Source organism: Pogona vitticeps, chromosome 2 (assembly GCF_051106095.1).
Source record: "Pogona vitticeps strain Pit_001003342236 chromosome 2, PviZW2.1, whole genome shotgun sequence".
In the NCBI taxonomy this organism is placed as follows: Eukaryota; Metazoa; Chordata; class Lepidosauria; order Squamata; family Agamidae; genus Pogona; species Pogona vitticeps.
In genome coordinates this window covers 129,752,698-129,771,709 of record NC_135784.1, presented here as the reverse complement: position 1 = coordinate 129,771,709, position 19,012 = coordinate 129,752,698, and the positions used below count along the sequence as shown (strand labels likewise).

At 43.1% G+C, this 19,012-nt stretch overlaps 1 protein-coding gene across 2 annotated transcripts in view; it reads left to right on the top strand.

The window, feature by feature from the left end:
* Positions 1-19,012, top strand: part of TBCD (tubulin folding cofactor D) — a 209,881-nt gene that overhangs the window by 148,297 nt on the left and 42,572 nt on the right. For both annotated transcript variants that reach the window (XM_020785911.3, XM_020785913.3), the window contains exons 24-26: positions 13,730-13,761; positions 15,936-15,998; positions 16,967-17,043. In XM_020785911.3, the coding sequence (XP_020641570.2) occupies positions 13,730-13,761; positions 15,936-15,998; positions 16,967-17,043 (172 nt within the window). The remainder of the gene's footprint in view (positions 1-13,729; positions 13,762-15,935; positions 15,999-16,966; positions 17,044-19,012) is intronic.

Genomic DNA, 19,012 nt, shown 5'->3' with positions numbered 1-19,012 from the left:
CAGCCTATTGTCTCATATAGGCAAACTTTATTCTAAATTTCTCTTATCAAAACTATCAGCTTGGGCCTCTTCTAAAAACCTCCCTGGGAAGGAACAGATAGGCTTCCGCTCTGAAGCCTCGACTCTGGATCATGTTCTGCTTTTGTATCACCTTGCCGAAAAATACTCAATTTATCACAAAGCTAGACTTTTTGCCGCCTTCGTCGATCTACGAGGAGCCTTTGATTCAGTTAATAGGAATTTACTGTGGGATAAACTTAACAACTGGGGTATTGAACCCCGACTGCTTTTTTTGCTTAGGCGTCTCCACTCCTCCAATATATGTCAGATTCGGCTGCCAAATTCCTATGAGCTCTCTGACAAATTATTAGTTGACAAAGGTGTTCGGCAGGGATGTGTCTTAGCCCCACTACTTTTTAATTTATTTTTAGCGGACCTGCCTTCCTCTCTTTCTGCTTCTACTAATGCTGCACCCTCTCTTAATGGTTCCCCAATTTCTGTGCTTTTGTACGCGGACGACGCAGTCCTATTATCTCTAACAAAAGCTGGTCTCCGTCGTACCCTATCCAAATTTCAAACTTTTTGTTCAGCTAACGACCTGGTTATAAATGCCGACAAGACTAAAATAATTAACTTTTCCAACTCTGTATCACTATCTCCCTGGACAATCGGAGCACAAACCTTTCAGCAGGTTTTATCCTTTAAATATCTAGGTATCACTCTGCATCATAAACTCAGTTGGCGTCCCCACAAAAAATTGGTTCTATCTTCCTCTAGCCTCCATCTTAATGCCATCTCAAAATTTCACTACTCATCTGGCAATCAATTTGTGCCTGCAGCGTTGCTTATTTTTCGGACTAAATTGCTTTCCCACTTACTATATGGAGCTCCTATTTGGATTGAGGCCATAGATCACGATGTTGACACTTTGGCAGCCGCCTTCTTCAGGAAAATCTTAGGAGTCCCCAACATGATTCGTCTTTCAACTTTAGTTTTGGAATTGGGTACCCATCTCCCTTCTACCCTTGCTTGGTCCACCACATTTAAATATTGGCTTCGTTTACATTTAAACTCTAAGCCCAATTCCTTACTATACGATCTACTCAGAGACAATTTCCTTTCCAAGTGGCTGAAGTTGATTGAGATTAAACTTCAATCCCTTGATTTGAATCTAGAATCCCTAAATGATTTAGGAATTCAACAGGCCCATGCTCTTATTAAATCTAAACTCTGGCAGCATGAGTTTGAGGTTCTCGCAGCCAAACTGAATCCTACCTGTTCCCCGCTTTCTTTTGATGTTTTCCCTTCACTTGGTTATCATCCAAATTATTTTTCCTCACTTATCAACCCCAGGTTAAGAAGAGCATTTATGTTAGCCCGATTTAACATTTTTCCCTCAGCGAACCATACCGGTCGATTTGCAAATATTCCTAAAGAGGATCGATTATGCCTGTTTTGCCATTTGGTTCCGGATACACTTGACCATATATTGTTTTTCTGCTCAGTTCATTTTTCCATTCGTAAGGCACTACTAGAACCCTGGTTATCTTCCCTGCCGAACACCCCTGAGATTTTTCTGAATGATTCTTCCTCCCGTATCACTGAAGCTGTCGCTATTTTTCTGCTTGAGATTCTTAAATTAACTTTCAAATTATAACCCGTTGTGTTTATTGTTAGTAATCCCAGCTGTATTTATGCCAATAAAGGTTTGGAGAAAGTATTAATTATTTGTCATTATTGAAAGGGAAATACATAAAAGTCTGGATGCATAGCTCAAGTTAAGTCGTAACTAAGGAAACTGCATGGTGCAGAGAAAGACGCAACAGAACAAATCATCTGGGATACTGTATGTTCTCTGTTTACCAGAACAGTTCTTTTTGGTGCCCGTGTGGTATAGTGGCTAGAATGTTGGACTAGGGCTCAGGAATCTGAATTCAAATCCCTGCTGAGCAATGGAAGCTCATTAAAGGTTGGGAATAGCAAAAACACTTCTTAAGTGCCGTATTTTTCGCACCATAAGATGCACTTTTTTCCCACAAAACAGGGGGTGGAAAGTCTGTGCGTCTTATGGAGCGAAGAAAACAGATTATTTCTTCAACGTGGTTCTCTATGAATCCACACTGGTGGGTTAAACAGCGCCTGCGCTGGTTCCCCTCGAATTTTCTAGAGCTATGAGGAAAAAGATACAAAGTTTAGGTTGCCCTGCACTGCGCAAGTGCAGCCCGCCAAAAATCCCCAGTTCCATTTATCCGCCCGCGGAGTTGGAACCTCTCGGATAGAGCTCTTGAGATTTTTTCTCTCCTTTCGCTATTTTGAGAAATTTTCAGCTTGACCTGGCTTGTTTTTCGTCTACCCGTCACTCCGTTGCCCTGAAATTGGACTGGCTGACCTTTCTTTGCCTCTGGCGTTCTGATTGCAAGTACTTTCGCTTACCGCTTGATCCTAATTGCGGCCTATTACCCCCTTTTGCGGCGCCACGCACCTGCAGGACTTCTTCAATTACTGACTCTCTCTGTTGTTCCTCACCACCTGGCTTATGTCAGCGAAGAAAGGACCTTTTTGTCGCTGTTCTGCCTGCTCTGGGAAACTTCCCTTCCAGGATCATCATTCCCTCTGCCTTTTCTGCCTAGGCGAGACCCATTCGCCTACGAATTGCAGGCATTGCAAAGAATTCACCAAAGCCACCCTAAAATCCTGTCAGCAACGTCTCAAGTATTTCCTTTGGAATCGGACTCTCTCTGCTTCCCAACCGTCGGACATGGAATCTGTCCAGTCAGTCTCCACCGTCCATTCGGAGGTGACTTTAGTTTCCTCTTCCCCTCCTTCGACATCCAAGGAGGTGCCTAAGAAGACTTCAAAAGGGAAATCCAAAAAACTCCCTGCAGGGAAGAAGTCATCTACCGATGTTCCGGCTTCTTCCGCCTCGGGACCGACTAAAAAGGCTCCATCCACGACTGCGTCGAAGGTCAAATCGAAGACCAAAGAGATCACTTTGGTTGTCCCGCCTGTTTCGACGTCGGTGCCTTCTCCCTTCCTCGAGGACTCCTCTCGGGACCAGGATTCAGTCTCCGATTTAGGCGCCCCCATTCCACCTCGTCAGCCTCCACCGGTGGACTTGGGAAGATCGCCTACGGTTAGCCAGCTCGACAAGCTCGTTGCCGGCGCCGAGAGCGTTCCGCTCAGCCCGATACTTACCGGGCGAACAACCCGATCTCCTTCGCTCCTCTCGGAGTCGGGGCGTTCTAGGTCTCCTCCCCCTCCACGGGGTCGACCTACCAAGCCGCTTGAGGAACCAGTCCCTCGGCGCCCAGCTTCTCACTCCGCCGATGACGAACCATCGGCGAAGAAGCGCCATCACCGACGGAGGCACCGACGAGGCCACCGACGCCGAAGGGACTCCTCACCGTCCGACTCAGATTACAGTCGGGGTCGGAAGAGGTCCCACTGGAGACGGCGAAGAAGGGATTCTTCTACCAAGTCCTCCTCGACCTCGAGGGAAAGGAGACATAGGAGAAAGAGATCTAAGTACTCCTATTCGTCATCCTCTCGATCGCATTCTCCGCGTCGAAGCCTGTCCCCGAACAGACCATTGGACACGGGCTCCGGCAAACCCACGGCGCCGAAGGATGCCCTGATTGTACCTCCTGTCTTGCCACCTCGACAGCCTGAAGAGGGGTGTCCTCCGGGCCCGAAAAAGGCGCCTTCGGGGCCGAAGGTACCTCGTCCTCCATCCTCGCCATACCACTCAGAGGAGGAGCATCCTAGGGAGGAATCTTCCGATGCGGAAGATGACGACGAGTCGGAAGTGTCCTTAGAAGTCCCAATCCCTGGGGAACCTTTGCCCCCAGAGGCGGCCAACTTAAAACCATCCTCTCCTTCGGAAGATTTTTCTTCCTACACTCAAATGGTTGGTTGTATGGCCCAAGCTTTAAAGCTGGCGATTGAGCAGTCACCAAGAAGAGAGGAAAATCTCATCTTTGGGGACATCGAGGCTGAAAGGACACATCCAGTCAGTTTGTCCTTCATACCTGAACTGATGGACCTTATTAAAGAATTCTGGGAGCATCCTGCTAATGCTACCTCGATTTCAAAAAGGACTAAAAATCTTTATAGAATCCATGGCGACAATACCTCTTTCCTCCTCATGCACCCGGCACCTAACTCTTTGATAGTAGAATCTAGTTCTACTAAGACTCCTACAAAGGGTCACCCTACCCCAACCAACAAAGAGGGAAGGAAGCTTGAGATCTTGGCACATCGAATGTACTCCATGACCACCTTCATTCTTCGTGCAGTTAACTATCTAGTGGCCATGGGTGCCTACCAAAAACAACTTTGGTCCAGGGTTCTTCCAGCCCTTCAGATGGCTCCAGACGATATAAGACAGCTCTGTCTGGATACTCATTCTGAAGCTCTCACCGTATCCAAGTATCAACGGCTTGCGGCCCGCCATGTGGCCGAGGCCACATCTAAGAATTTTGCCTCTATTATCACCCTGAGGAGACATGCTTGGCTCCGCTCAGCTAACATAGTTGAGGACATCAAAACTAGAGTGGAAAATCTGCCTTTTGATGCTTCAGGCCTCTTCAGCCAAAACACTGATGAGAACCTGGAAAACTTGCACAAGAGTAAGAAGACAGCCAAATCATATTCGGTGCTACCTCCACCTAAACAATTCAAATCACAGTGGCGTTCCAGATACACCACACAATCTTACCAACAGCCATCCACTAGCACTTACCGTCCTTACAGTGGCAATTCTTCGCAACGTCCTCCTCAGGCTTCATCTTCTTCATCTGCTGCCTTCAGACCCCAACCACCTCGTAAGAAGCAGTCTTACAAAGCACCTGGGAAAAAAGCAGAAACAGTGCCTTTGACTTTCTGCCCATTCCGGTACCACCCTCCCACACCACCCGCCTCTCTCCTTACCTTCACAACTGGACTCTCATAACCAACGACATCTGGGTCCTGAATATTATAAGCTCCGGCTACCACCTGGAGTTTATAAGGTTGCCTCCTCTAGGACAGGTAAACCCTACATCATTCGATCCCGTCCTGGAGGAGGAGATTTTGACTCTTCTTCGCAAAGGGGCCATCCAGAAGGTACCATCAGAGGAGGTCCTCAACGGTTTTTACTCCCGATATTTCTTGGTCCCCAAGAAGGATGGGGGCTTAAGGCCCATCCTGGATCTGAGAGGCCTCAACAAGTTTCTCAAAGCACGCAAGTTCAAGATGGTGACCTTAGAATCCATCATTCACCTTCTGAGACAGGGAGACTGGTTTGTGGTACTGGATCTCAAGGACGCATATTTCCATATCACCATACACAGGAGCCACAGGAAATATCTGCGTCTACTCTTCAACAACACCATATATCAATTTGTGGCCTTGCCCTTCGGCCTTTCCACGGCACCCAGAACTTTCACCAAGTGCATGGCTCCGGTGGCAGCATACCTGCGCCTTCATGGGATTCAGTTGTTCCCCTACATAGACGATTGGCTGATTGTCTCCAAGTCCAAACATCAGGCATTAAAGGACACTCAGTATGTGCTCCAGACATTGCAGTCACTGGGTCTCACTGTAAATCACAAAAAGTCCAAACTGGATCCCTCTCAGGTGGTGGACTACATCGGAGCGAGAATAGATTCAGTACACGCTCGGATGTTCATGCCTCCAGAACGCATCCAGAAATTGAACAAAGCCATAAAAAGATTCAGGCCCAAAGCAAGAGTAAAAGCAAGTCTTGCACAACACCTGTTAGGCCTTATGGCTTCTACAACGGCGACTCTGTCTCATGCTCGCCTCAAGATGCGTTCCCTTCAAACTTGGATGCTGTCCCTCTTCAATCCACTCCTCGACAGTCAAAACAAGCTCCTCACTGTCACCCCGGAGCTGTCACAACAGCTGCAGTGGTGGACTTTCCGACCTCACCTCTTAGTAGGATGCCCTTTCCGCCCTCTCCATCTGACAGCGCAGGTCACTACAGACGCAAGTCCTCTAGGATGGGGCGCTCATTGCGAGGAGCACCAGATCAACTCTCTGTGGTCCCCTCAGGAGAAACAGCTACACATAAACCATGTGGAACTGTTAGCCATCATAAAGGCCTTGAAGTCCTTCCTACCTCTGGTGAGAGGCAAGGCGGTTCAGCTTGTCACAGACAGCACCACAGCAATGTTCTATGTGAACAAGCAAGGAGGAACGAAATCAAAGTCCCTCCTACTTCTCTCGGTACATCTCTGGGAGTGGTGCTACCAGCAGCACATTTACCCGGTAGCCATCCACATAGCCACTACAGACAACCTCATTGCAGACGAGTTCAGTCGCCGCTCCACTCAGAACCACGAGTGGGAGCTGGACTCAGAGATTTTTCAGGAACTCTGCCACAGGTGGGGAACACCGACGGTCAACATGTTCGCCACGGTCTCCAACAAGAAATGTCCCCACTATGCATCCAGGGCAGGGAGAGGCACCAGGTCATTGGGGGGTGCTTTCATGATCCCTTGGCACAAGGGCCTTGTGTACCTGTTTCCTCCCATTCCCATGGTTCAGGGGTCAGTTGTCAGAGCACTCCAAATGAGAGCAGAGGCAATCTTGATTGCACCCTGGTGGCCCAGACAACCTTGGTTCTCTCTACTTCTGCAGACAGCGGTTGACAAGGTGAAGCTTCCCCTCGTCCCACACCTAATCACTCAGGACTCGGGGTCGATCTTCCACCCCGATGTGGACTCCCTCCAATTGACAGCGTGGAGGATATCCCATCGATAAAAGAAGTGCTCGACAAGGCAAGGAAACCTTCTATCTTGCGACTCTACCAACACAAGTGGCAAGGTTTCCTTAAGTTTGCTGCAGAGCGGGGTTTGCAAGCATCTCCCGTCTCTTTATCCACCTTACTACTGTATCTCAGACACCTTTTTGACCTAGGACTAACTAAGTCTACTTTAAAGGTGTATATGTCTGCGATAGTTACTTTTCAGCCTATGGGATCACAGTCCTCCAAATGGTTTTCCCATCCAACTGTGAAAGCCTTTTTCAGAGGTCTATCCAACATGAGATCTCCTGTGAGACGACCTTTGCCCCAGTGGTCTTTACAAGCTGTGCTACATTCTCTGGTTCGTCCTCCCTTTGAACCTATGGCTACCTGTGACTTAAAGTTTCTCTCCCTTAAGACTTTATTCCTTGTAGCTATCACTTCGGCCCGCAGAGCCAGTGAACTGGCTGCTTTCCGTGCTGATTCACCTTACCTTCAATTTTTCAAGGACAAGGTGGTGTTACACCCAGATGTTTCTTTCCTCCCCAAGGTTGTGTCGGATTTTCATGTCAATCAACCCCTGTTGTTGCCTACCCTCTTTTCCGAACCTTCTTCAGATGTTGAACGCCCGCTCCACTGTTTGGATGTTCGTCGTGCATTATCCTTTTATGTCTCCAGGACCAAAGACTTTAGGAAGGTCCAAAGGCTCTTCTTATGCTACTATGGCCAACGCAAAGGGACGGCTGCTTCAACTTCCACTTTGTCCAGGTGGCTAGTTTCCACTATCTCTTTGGCTTATGAGTTACAGCATAAACCTCTCCCTGAAAACCTGCGTGCTCATTCTACCAGAGCTGTTGCCACATCCACGGCCCTGCTGCGAGGGGTAGACGTCCCCGACATATGTAGAGCAGGTACCTGGTCCAGTGTATCTACCTTCATCAAGCACTACAGACTGGACCTCAGGGCCAAGAATGAAACCAGATTCGGGAGGGCTGTACTTACTTCACTGCTGCAGTGACGGCCCACCATCCTGAAAGTAGCTTGGTAGTCACCCACCAGTGTGGATTCATAGAGAACCACGTTGAAGAAGAACAAGTTACTTACCTGTAAACATGGTTCTTCAAGTGGATTCTCTATGAATACACACGACCCGCCCAATCTCCCCACGTGCCCGTCACTGCTGATTGAGTTCCAACTCTCTCTATGTGCGGGCATATGGAACTGGGGATTTTTGGCGGGCTGCACTTGCGCAGTGTAGGGCAACATAAACTTTGTATCTTTTTCCTCATAGCTCTAGAAAATTCCGAGGGGAACCAGCGCAGGCGCTGTTTAACCCACCAGTGTGTATTCATAGAGAATCCACTTGAAGAACCATGTTTACAGGTAAGTAACCTGTTCATTTTCCTGTTTTCTCCTCCTAAAAAATTGATGCGTCTTATGGAAAGGTGTGTCTTACGGAGCGAAAAATACGCTACCTCACATACCTTGAAAACCTAGTTAGGGTCACGAAGTCAGATGCAACTTGATAGAACATAACACACACATAGAATAAAGTGTATTGTCATTTTGGATAGGTCACGGATAGAAAAGAATAAATGCAAAAGAAATTTAAAATGAACATTTTACTTTTATGAAAGTGAAAGTAAGAAAGGCTAGTGAAAGTGTCTCTCTTTCAGTCATATGTTGTTATGTGTTGTCAAGTTATATCCAACTTAGGGTGACTCTCTGAATGAGAGATCTCCAAAACGTCCTTGTCTTTAACAGCCCTGCTGAGCCTTTGCAAACGCAAGCGTGTGGTTTCCTTTAGAGAGTCAGTCCATCTTGTATTCAGGCTTCCTTGCCTCCTGCTACCTTAAACCTTTTCCAGCATTATTTTCTTTTCCAGAGAATCCTAGTTTTTCATGATGTGCCAATAGCAGGATTGCCTCAATTTCATTTTTTTTTATTTCCAGAGCTGGTTTAGGCTTGATTTGATCTAGGACTCACTTGTTTATCTTTCTGGCAGTCCAAAGTATCTGCAAAGATGTCTTCCAGCACCACATTTCAAACCAATAAGTTTTCTTCCTGTCAGCTTTCTTGTCCTGTTTCACACTTGTACATAGTGATTGGGAATAGTGTGGATGATCTTGGTCTTTGTCTCCGGTGACACATCCTTACATTTGGTGATCTTTTATAGTTCCTTCATGGCTACACTCTCTAATCATATGAGCATATCATTATTGGTTATTATTATAGATGAACTGGCACATGACTTGTCCATCTTGGGCTGGCAAGTATAAACTCTTGGTCAGCTGAAAAAAGTACTTATTTGAAATCTATGTTTATTTCAGATGAGTCAATGTGCAGGGTTAGCAGTTTTCAGTCCTTCATATCTTTCATTGCACCAATCACTCTGTTGAGGAATCTTGGACCCACAATAAAAGAAAACAGAAGCCTGCTTTTTCCAAGGAGGACATTTATAGGCATTTTGTAATTATATCCATCATGTATTGTATATCTGTTATTTATAGCATTTTCTAAGCATGCTAAAAAAATAATAGTGTTGTTGGGAAAAAACAGAAAAAAATAGTTGAAAATTGTAATACTACTGCAAGAGATTGCTACAGTAACTGTAAAACATAGAGAATTATTTTTAAAAAAACTGCACTGGCAGGAACTTGCCAATGGCTGAGCGAATGGAGGATTAGAATCTTTGAACTTACTACTAACATGTCAGAGGTTCCAACAAGGCAGGAGATGGTGTTTTACTCTTCCGGGTGGCAGTGAGGATTGATGGAAACCAAGGCTTCGTCTAAGGCACACAAGCACACAGTGGTTGTGTGCATCCAAGCGTTTTTTCACCCATGATCACAGATGGAATCCCACAGGCAAGGGATGGTGCCTCCATGCAGCGCGACAGGAAATTAGAGGAAACGTTTATGGAAACTGATTATTGTTAAAAGATTGCATCCTTCCTAGACGCTTTCTGCATCTCACTGGTGCTTTCTGTTCCATCAGTTTGAGAACCAGTACTTTGAGATGCTGGAAAAAGAAGCAACTGTAAATTCGGTAAAATATCCAGATTAGCAAGAATACTTGGAGAGCTGTGGTATGTATTCTAAAGGATTGTTTCCAGGTGGCTCTGTTTCTGCTCCTGCTGCTCACCAGGAACAGAGCTGGACACTATACCAGTTGAATAACATTGAGTCCAGCTTGTAAGACACCAGCATACAAATAAAACACCACTTTTTATTCCACAGGCAAAGGGTTTAAAGCAGGGGTGTCCAACCTTCCCTGGGTCACATTAAAAGATGAAAATTTGGTTTGGGCAGCACATAAATTTGGTTTGGACCGCATGGGGGGGGGCAACCCTAGCCATCCTCTGCAGCCCAGCTCCAAGCACGCTTACCGACAGCTGCGATCTCAGACAGCAGAGGCTGCCAGCTTCAATTCCAGTGGCATTATGGGGCCGGGAGGGGTCCACCTATTGACGGGGACGGCACAATGCAGTCACACAGCCCCCTTCTCCCCTCCCCTCCCTCTCCTTCCTTCCTTCCTTCCCTCTCCCCCCACCCACCATTGTGACATGCCCCAGCCGCATTCAGGCCGCAAGTGCCGGCAGTGTAACTTGAAACTTTGGAATTTCTTTAAAAATAAAAAATCGCACTGGGCCGCATTATGAGCCGATCTGGGCCGCATGAAGCCCTCGGGCTGCAGGTTGGACAAGCCTGGTTTAAAGCAGTGGTTCTTAACCTTTTTGAAAGAAACGCCCCCTGGAGCCATTGAGGAAGTTATCATCGCCCCCCTCCCCGCGGTGATATCTCTTTTATTTATTTATTTATTTGTTTATTTGTTTATTTGTTTATTTATTTACTTATTTACTTAATTACTTATTTATTTATTTATTTATTTATTTATTTATTTATTTATTTATTTATTTATTTATTTATTTATTTATTTATTTATGACACTTAAATCCAATGACCCCTGAAAACAAAATTCAATTCCAAGAAAATGAAATGCCCCCCAAAAAGGAACATTTAATGATTTAGTTGCAAGTGAATTTTAAGATGCAAAAAGAAATATAAAAAGAGCATAAAAACAAACTGCAGTGCAGGAACTAAAAATTTCAAGACGAAAATTCTGAAACTAAATTAAGATTGGAGGAAAATATATATTCATACACACTGTAAAAAGGATGCAGCCATCTTCACAGGTTTAGCTTGCTCCAGCGCCCCCCTACCGCCCCCTTCTGCTCCAGCGCCCCCACGCCGCCCCTTTTCGTTTTACCGCTCCCCTGAAAAATGAAATCGCCTCCTGGGGGGCATTATTGCCCACGTTAAGAACCACTGGTTTAAAGGATAATGCTTATGGCTCCTATCTCACAAATTATTTTTAAAAAAGCAAGAGAGCAAAATTTGGAAAGTAACTTCTCCAGTGCTTTGAAATCCTTTATGGCAAGGATGGAACAGTTTTTGAGCCCCTCTACCACTGAATTTGCTAGTGGCATCAAAAACATGTTAATTCACCTTTAAAGCACAGAATGAGAATCCACCTGGTTTTTAAAGTTGCTAGCTTCAGCTATGAGCACTCCTGAGTTGACTTGACTTGGCAAAAGTAATCCATGCCTTAGTTACATACCTTGAGTACTGCAGTGTGGGTCTAACTTCGGGGTGATCCAAGATCTTCAGTTAATTCAACATGTGATAGCTAGGCTGCTATGTAGTGCACAATACAGTATCAAGGCCATATGGCTTGATACCGAAAGACTTGCACTGGTTCCCAGTTGCTTATTGGACCCAGTTTAAGGGTAGCTGTTTTAGTCTTCAAAGCTGTAGTGGCATGAGGATCTGACTATCTAAAACATTTCCTATTTCATTATGCACCTGTCTGAGAGAGAGGTCTTCTTAAAAACACCAGTAGCTCCAAAGGTCAGCTGGACAGACATGAGGGAGAAAAATTTCTCTTGTGTGCCTTCCAGATTTTAAAAAGTGGTCCTTTCTCAGTTGTGATCTGTGTCCACTCCCACTGCTTTCAGCAAGGGTGTGAAGACACAACATTCAAAACTAGTTCATGATAATACTCAGTGTATTTGGATATTTTTAGTTGCTTATAGCTAATTAGCCTCACGGGAATCAAATTAATGATTATTTAGGAGTTAGTCATTATTTGGTTTTAATGACTATTGCTGAATCTAGCTTTGCTGTTGTTTTTATTGTGCTTTATGATTTTAAGCTGCCTTGAGCATTATCTATTTATGGAAATATGTGGAGTATAAATGGACTTGAAGAAACCGAAAAAGTGGAAGATTTTGTATATCTTGGTGCAATCATCAATCCAAATGAAGACTGAAGCCAAGAAATCAGAGGAAGACTGACACTTGGAAGGGCAGCAATGAAAGAATTAGAAAAAAATTATCAAGTGAAAATATGCATTACTAGAAATCAAGACCAAGATCATCCACACTGTTGTGTTCCTAATCACTATATATGGGTGTGAAAAGTGGACAGTGAAGAATGCTGAGAGAAAAATGGATTAAATTGAAATTTGGTGCTAGAGACAGTTTTCCAAATACCCTGGACTGTCAGAAAGATAAATAAGTCGATCCTAGAGCAAATCAAGCCTGAACTATTTCTGGAGGCAGCACGAAAAGAGGAAGACCAAGCATGAGAAAAATCGACTCCATAGTTTACAAGAGCTGAACAAGTTGGAGGTGAATTGATGACCCATAACATCAGCATAATAATTATGATTAGAGATGGAGGTATTCATATTTGTATACAAATACAAATGTCCCCATGCAGCTGGACGTAACAAGGCCCCTGTGGCTGGCCTGTGCACTCATGCATCCAGCAGTGGCAGCAGCTTCGCTCTTCCTTTCAATCAATCCCGGAGCTTCGCTCTTTTCCTGCTTGCCTGGCCACTCCAAGCAGTGGGAGGGAGGGCGAGTCTCCCTGATGGCTGCTGAGTGGCCAGGCGAGCAGGAAGAAAGTTGAGCTCTGGGAGCAGTTGGAAGGATGAGCGAGGCTGCTGCTGGATGCGTGACTGGATGGGCCGGCCACAGCGGCCAGCCCCTCGTTAGGTCCAGCTGCACAGGGATATTCGTAGACGAATACCCACATCTCTAATTATGATAATAGGATTTTATATAAAGCATACAGTATAATGAGAGAAGAATTGGTTCCAGATTGCACATAATGCTTTTGCTTTGATTGCTTGTCAAAGTAAATATCCCTGCTGGCTTGAACCATGAGCTAATAAAAGACCACTCTTATGTGAGAGAGCTGCACTTAGGTATAACACAATGTTGCATTATACATGAGCCAGAGACCATAGTTAATTCCTCCAAACAAGCAAGAGTTTTAATTTTATTGTGGCCCAGATTTGTTTATGATTGTAAAACTTAAACATTGTTCTGTCTTTAGTTTGTTTAGAGAAATTTGGTTATTGCTATTCATTTAAAGGAAGAAGCAAAACAGTAGGAAACAGTTTATGAGTGCACTCTGTTCATGGACACCCTGGTTTATTAAGCCAAGATCTTCTTAACTATTTTTTTCTGTGTGATGTATTAGTGCTTTTTTTAAAAAAAAGGATGCATATAAATGTTTTTCATTTTTAAAATAGGAAACAACAGTTAATTTATATTATATATAATAAATACATTGCAACAATATACCATAATTACTAGCAAGAAATTGTAAGAAGACATACAATGTGTGTTTCAAATGGTGAGAAGAGATGAGATGTAGCTAGCCTTAATCATATATATCGTTTCATAAAGTAGGGGACTGAGGGATACACAATATCTTGTTGCTCTTAATAAAATTAATAGATATATGCGAAAACAAAAAATAAATTATCTGTAAATTTCTGAAGTTTTGGATTCTGTAGCTTGGCCTTCCTGTGAGAACAAGGTTGACTTTTTGTGAAGCATGTCAGTTTAAATTATTTTATTTTTGTTTTTATTTGTCATTCAGTGTATATTTTGCTCTTGCTTTCTAGGGGTTTAGGTGGAGAACTAATGAGACCAGCTGGTATGTTAAATTACATATATTTGTTGGCCTTTGCTCCAAGGACATGAGTTCATTATGTGTTTTCTGATCAATCTTACACATCTTTGTTTTATTCTAATACAGTAGGACTGCTGTATCTGTAGATCAGTACCTGCAGTTACCCTTATCCATTGCCTGAAAATATTAAATTCCCCTGCCCACAGAAATATGCATTACCAATACGTATTACCAGAAGTGACCCCTAGAGGGAACCAGACTATGCTATATATAGGTTTCCTCTAGCCATAATTTCCAGCTTCTGCAAGAGGGTTGCTTGGAATCAATTCCCTGCAGATACCACTTATTTCCAAAATACACTTATTACAGTAGTGTAATAAGTGTATTTTGGAAATAAGTTCTGTATGCTCTTGGAATCTGAACTCAGCTTTTCAGCTGGTCTGCCTTTCCTTCAGTTTGTACTCATTGTCATTACTTTGTCATAATTTGTGACTTGACCGGTCTTCTTAACCTAAAGAACTTTCTGTCCAAAAAGATTATTTTGTTTCAGGTGAAAATTAATGCTCATATAAAACATAAATAAGTTCCAGCATGGTGGTATTCTTTAGCAACCTTCAGTAAATCATAACAACCTTGAATAAACAAGTTGTCTCTCTTGGATGGGTCTAGAGCAGTGGTTCTTAACCTTTGTTACTCAGATGCTTTTGAACTGCAACTCCCAGAAACCCCAGTCAGGACAGCTGGTGGTGAAGGCGTCTGGGAGTTGCAGTCCAAAACTCCTGAGTAACCCAAGGTTAAGAACCAGTGGTCTAGAGAGTTACAAGTACTTCAGCAGTATTTGGATGTATTATGAAGGCCTTTGTTATAGGCTAAAGAAGTGAGCTCAGTGTCTCTTTGTAATAAAAAGATGTCATTGTCTCATCCAGGTTTGTCTGCAGTTAAAAGTTTGTCTGAAATTAAAAGTTTCAGAAGTCAGGTTGTTTCCTGGTGTATTTGAAATACATATGTCAGACAAAACCAAAAGAAAAAAAAGAAGATAAAAACATTTTGAGACGTTAAAGACTAACTGCTGTATTTTAATGTGAGCTTTTGTGGCCAAGTCCACTTCCTCAGAAAGAAGAATGGGATTACACAGACACCTTACTCCAGAAGACTGTCAGCATTGATCTGGATTTTGGCTGTGCCCTGTTCTTCGTAAAATCTTGTCCTCCTATTGGTCCAGAAGCTGGAGCAATAGGAGGATGGAAAGAGTAGTGTGTGATGTTGCCTGTTTTATGAAGCACGTGATCGTGGAGACTATGCTTCCCATCATTCTTTGTTTCAAAGCACCTTCCCAGGAAAAGGAGCAGATACTGCAAAGAGCCAGCTCTTCATTCAGAAAGTGTAGCTCCCTCTGTTTAATTATAAGTAACTTAAGTGTTGGCGAGTCCAACAGTTGTATTGAATCAGCGAGTGAAATCTGTCTCATTTATTTTCTTTTTGTTTAAGTAGTTTTGCAGTACATTTAAGGATTAAATGCTATTTAATGAATTAAAAATAAAATATTTTTAAACAACAGTTAATTCATTATGAGCAGTGATTGCATTTATAGCTTAATACTCAACAATCTTACTGTAATGAAATTAAAATATTAATCCCCGTATATTCATATTTAGTAAACTACAGAAAAATGTCCTCCTTTTAAAGGTTATTTTTGTCCTCAGTGCCCTCCATTTTAGTGCTGCCAGTCCTCCTTTTTAATGATATGTCAGTAGCCCTCCTACTCAAAAAAAAAAGTTTATTCTGCTATAGTGCACATATGTAGGCTCCTGCTGAAAAGATACATTTGTAGAAGTAGAAATTTTCCCTGACAATCAAAGACAACGTATGTAGAAAGCTGAGGAGTCTCAGTTTCGACCTCTGTATGCCACTTCAACAGACTGCTCCATTGACAAGTTCTGTATAACACGGGACTAGATTTCACTATACAATAGCATACAGCTTCCAGAGACCTTATTTTGTGCCATGATATTTGTTATAATGTTTTTATGCTAGTTAGTAAATATATTTCCTGTATCCTACTACGTAGCGATTTTAATAAGATTGTTCTCACAGTGTTTGCTGAAGTTATGACTCTGTGTTTGAATACATATTGGTTGTCCTGTTCCTGTTTAGTGCACCATGTTAACACAGAATTATACTTTTTCCCTGTGTTTTAGTCTGCACTTTGATTGAAAAGTTGTCGCTTTCCAAAATGCCGTTTAGGAAAGATCCCATAATTGGTATGTTATGTTTCTAATGTTCTACATTTTCTTGTCTTTTAAATAATGCGTTTTCATTTAAATTCACAGTTCTATTTATCTCATTTGCAAAGAGTATGGCTATCTCTCTCTGTGTGTGTGTATTTGTGTGTGTGTTTGTGTGTTTCTGTGTCATCAAATCGGAACAGACTTATAGCAGCCCTATAGAAATAGGGCTTTCAAGGTAAGTGAGATGTTTAAGGAGTGGTTTTATCAGTTCTGCTTCCCCAGTCAGTTTCGATGGCCAAGTGAGCATTCAGACTCTGTTCTCCAGAGTCCTAGTCCATCACTCTATCCACTGAGAATCATGGCTTTTTCCCTCTTAACACTGAATGTTCCTTAGAGCTGTATAATTTCTTCTATGTTGTATAAGTTCTTACAGTGCTGTATAAGTTCTTCTGATACTAATCATCTTAGTATTTTAGTTGTTACTTCCTGCTGTCAAAGGCATCATGATGCTGTGATTGCATTTTATTTGCCACATTCAGTATAATTGAAAGTACTATTATCAAAAGGATGCAGAACTGGAATCAAGGGGTGGTGGAAGAAATGAAGATGGTGTAAGGTATTAGAAAGGTGTAAGAAGTAGTGCAATTCTGCTCACATTTCTTGAAGGTACTGTGCATGATCCTACACTTCCTACTGCCTTTATGTCTTGGGACATGATTGATGGAAGCTACTTTTCTATAACACTTAATGGCCAAAATCCTGTTGCTTGGCATAGCAAAGCACACAACAATAGAACCACTGATTCTGTGGGGTTTTAGTAAGTGAATTCCTCTAAGTTCTGTTAATTCTGATGGGACTGCTCTGTAACTTAATTTAGCACAGTAAGTCACAATTAGTGTAGACTTATTTGAATCAATGGAACTGATGGAGGAGTCGACTCAATAAAAGTATTACATTTTATGTAACTATTGTACTAACAAATGCACTTTCTTTTCCATCAGATGGCTGGCAGTGGCTGATAAATGACAGTTTACGGTGTCTCCATCTGGTTTCAAGCAATGCAAGGCATCAAATAAAAGTATAGTCACTTAATCAGTTTTCTTCTTTATTTTATTGATCAAAATGTGAGGAGCCATTTCAGGAAGAAGAGCACTAGGAACAAGGCAACAGGAGCAGATGAGTTTCACCAAATAATTTACACAGTGGTAGAACCTGTATTGTTCCAGGAGTAGAAGTACCAGAACTGAAGCTTTATGTAACCTGGTCCTCTGAATATTTCCTGAAATCCACTGTAAACATTTGGGAAAATCATTAGCATTTCTTCTGTTTGAGGAGATCCCCACTTTAAAAGTGTGTGCTTATGTGAAGAGCCTGAGGTCTTTGCTTCTTATATGTGTAACCAACAAGAGGCAGCTTGGTGTTCTGAGGCCAACACCCTCTTAAATGGGTGGTCTTTCAGCTTCTTTCACCAGTTCATGAGCAGGGCATGTTCCTTAGTGGTCTTCTCTACGGAGGGCAACTCATCTGTTGCTGAGGGACCAAGTCTGCTAGCTGCAGGAATGTATATGGTGACTACATGGAGAGTTCTGCTTCAGAATTGTTCTCTGAGGATGTGACTTCTGACTCTGGCACAGATATTACAGATGTGAGTGCTGGGATACCCTGAAAATCTGTGCTGGTTTTGTGGCTTTTTTAAACTTGTCTATAAATGATCTGGAATTAGGGATGAAAAGGCAGGTGAACTAGTTCAAAAGAATTTTTCCAGTCTGGAGGAATGGTGATTACAATGGCAAGTGCATTTTAGTCTCACAAGTGTAAAAATATGCCCAGTGGAATTTAAAACATGCTTCATATGTAAACTGATGAGAGTCTGAACTGGTGGCTGATTCAGTAGCTGAAATCCTGCTGGCGTAAATTTATTCCATGCAAGCCGGATGACCTCAACATCTGGCAATGGACATCCTTTGATTAAATTAAAAACCTCCTATCCCCTGCTTCAGGTTCTAAAGCTCCCTAGCAATCCTTTCTTCTTTGTGGTCTCTGTGAATCCACACAAATGGATTTTACTGCACCTGTGCAGGACTTCTCAGAATATTCTAGAGCTTAAAAAGACGTGATTAGTAGGACATTGTCCCGTGGCTCCGCCTGTCCATAATATCTCTGTTCCTTTTAGCTGCCGCTGAATTTGGACTTCTGTAGCGATTATTAGAGCGATTTTCTCACTTTCTCAATCTTTTTTTTTTTTTTAATCTTACGGACTGCCTTACGTTTTTGATTCCTGGATTACAGACTTGATCAGTTTTTAATTTACAGACGTTTCCCTGTGAGTTATTTTTTTCATCTTCCCACCCACCTTCATGACCTTTTTATGGCCTCTTCAGGCCCATCCAAGCATTGTATGACGTGTGCCAATAAAATAACTTTTTCCGATGGCCACGATCGTTGTTTGTTCTGCCTCGGCAAAAGTCATCAGACCCACTCCTGTCCGGAGTGTAAAAAATTAACAAAGCTGCCTCTTAAACTCTGACTGCAATGACTTTGGTCCCATTTGTGGGGAAAATCCTTAACACCCTCAAGGCACCCAACCAGCCCCATGATGGAGCCTACCTCCACTCCAGTGCCTCAGTCTGAGTCTTCTCACCCACCGGCTCCAATTACTCCATTACCAAAGGCCTCTACCAAGGCTTCCAAGCTGAAATTCCCCTTGGCATCGACCTCGGTGTTGAAGTTGTATTTGGCTTCGGCTATGGCCAGACCTAATAAGAAGCAAAAGGATAAAGACAGAGCTAAGCAAAAGAAAGCTAAGCAGATTTCTAAGCCTCACCACCCTTGAGAGCCTCTGGTCGTTCAGATTTCTCTCCCATCTCAGAGGAGACGTCTACATATACCAGACCAGGACTACATTTCAGAAGCGGGAGAGTCAGTACCATTTACTCTGCTATCCCCATCATCCCCGTCTGGCTCCCTTTCTCGACAAGTGGTCCATTGTCACCAAGGACGCTTGGGTACTCTCTATCATACAACACGGCTACCTGTTAGAATTCACC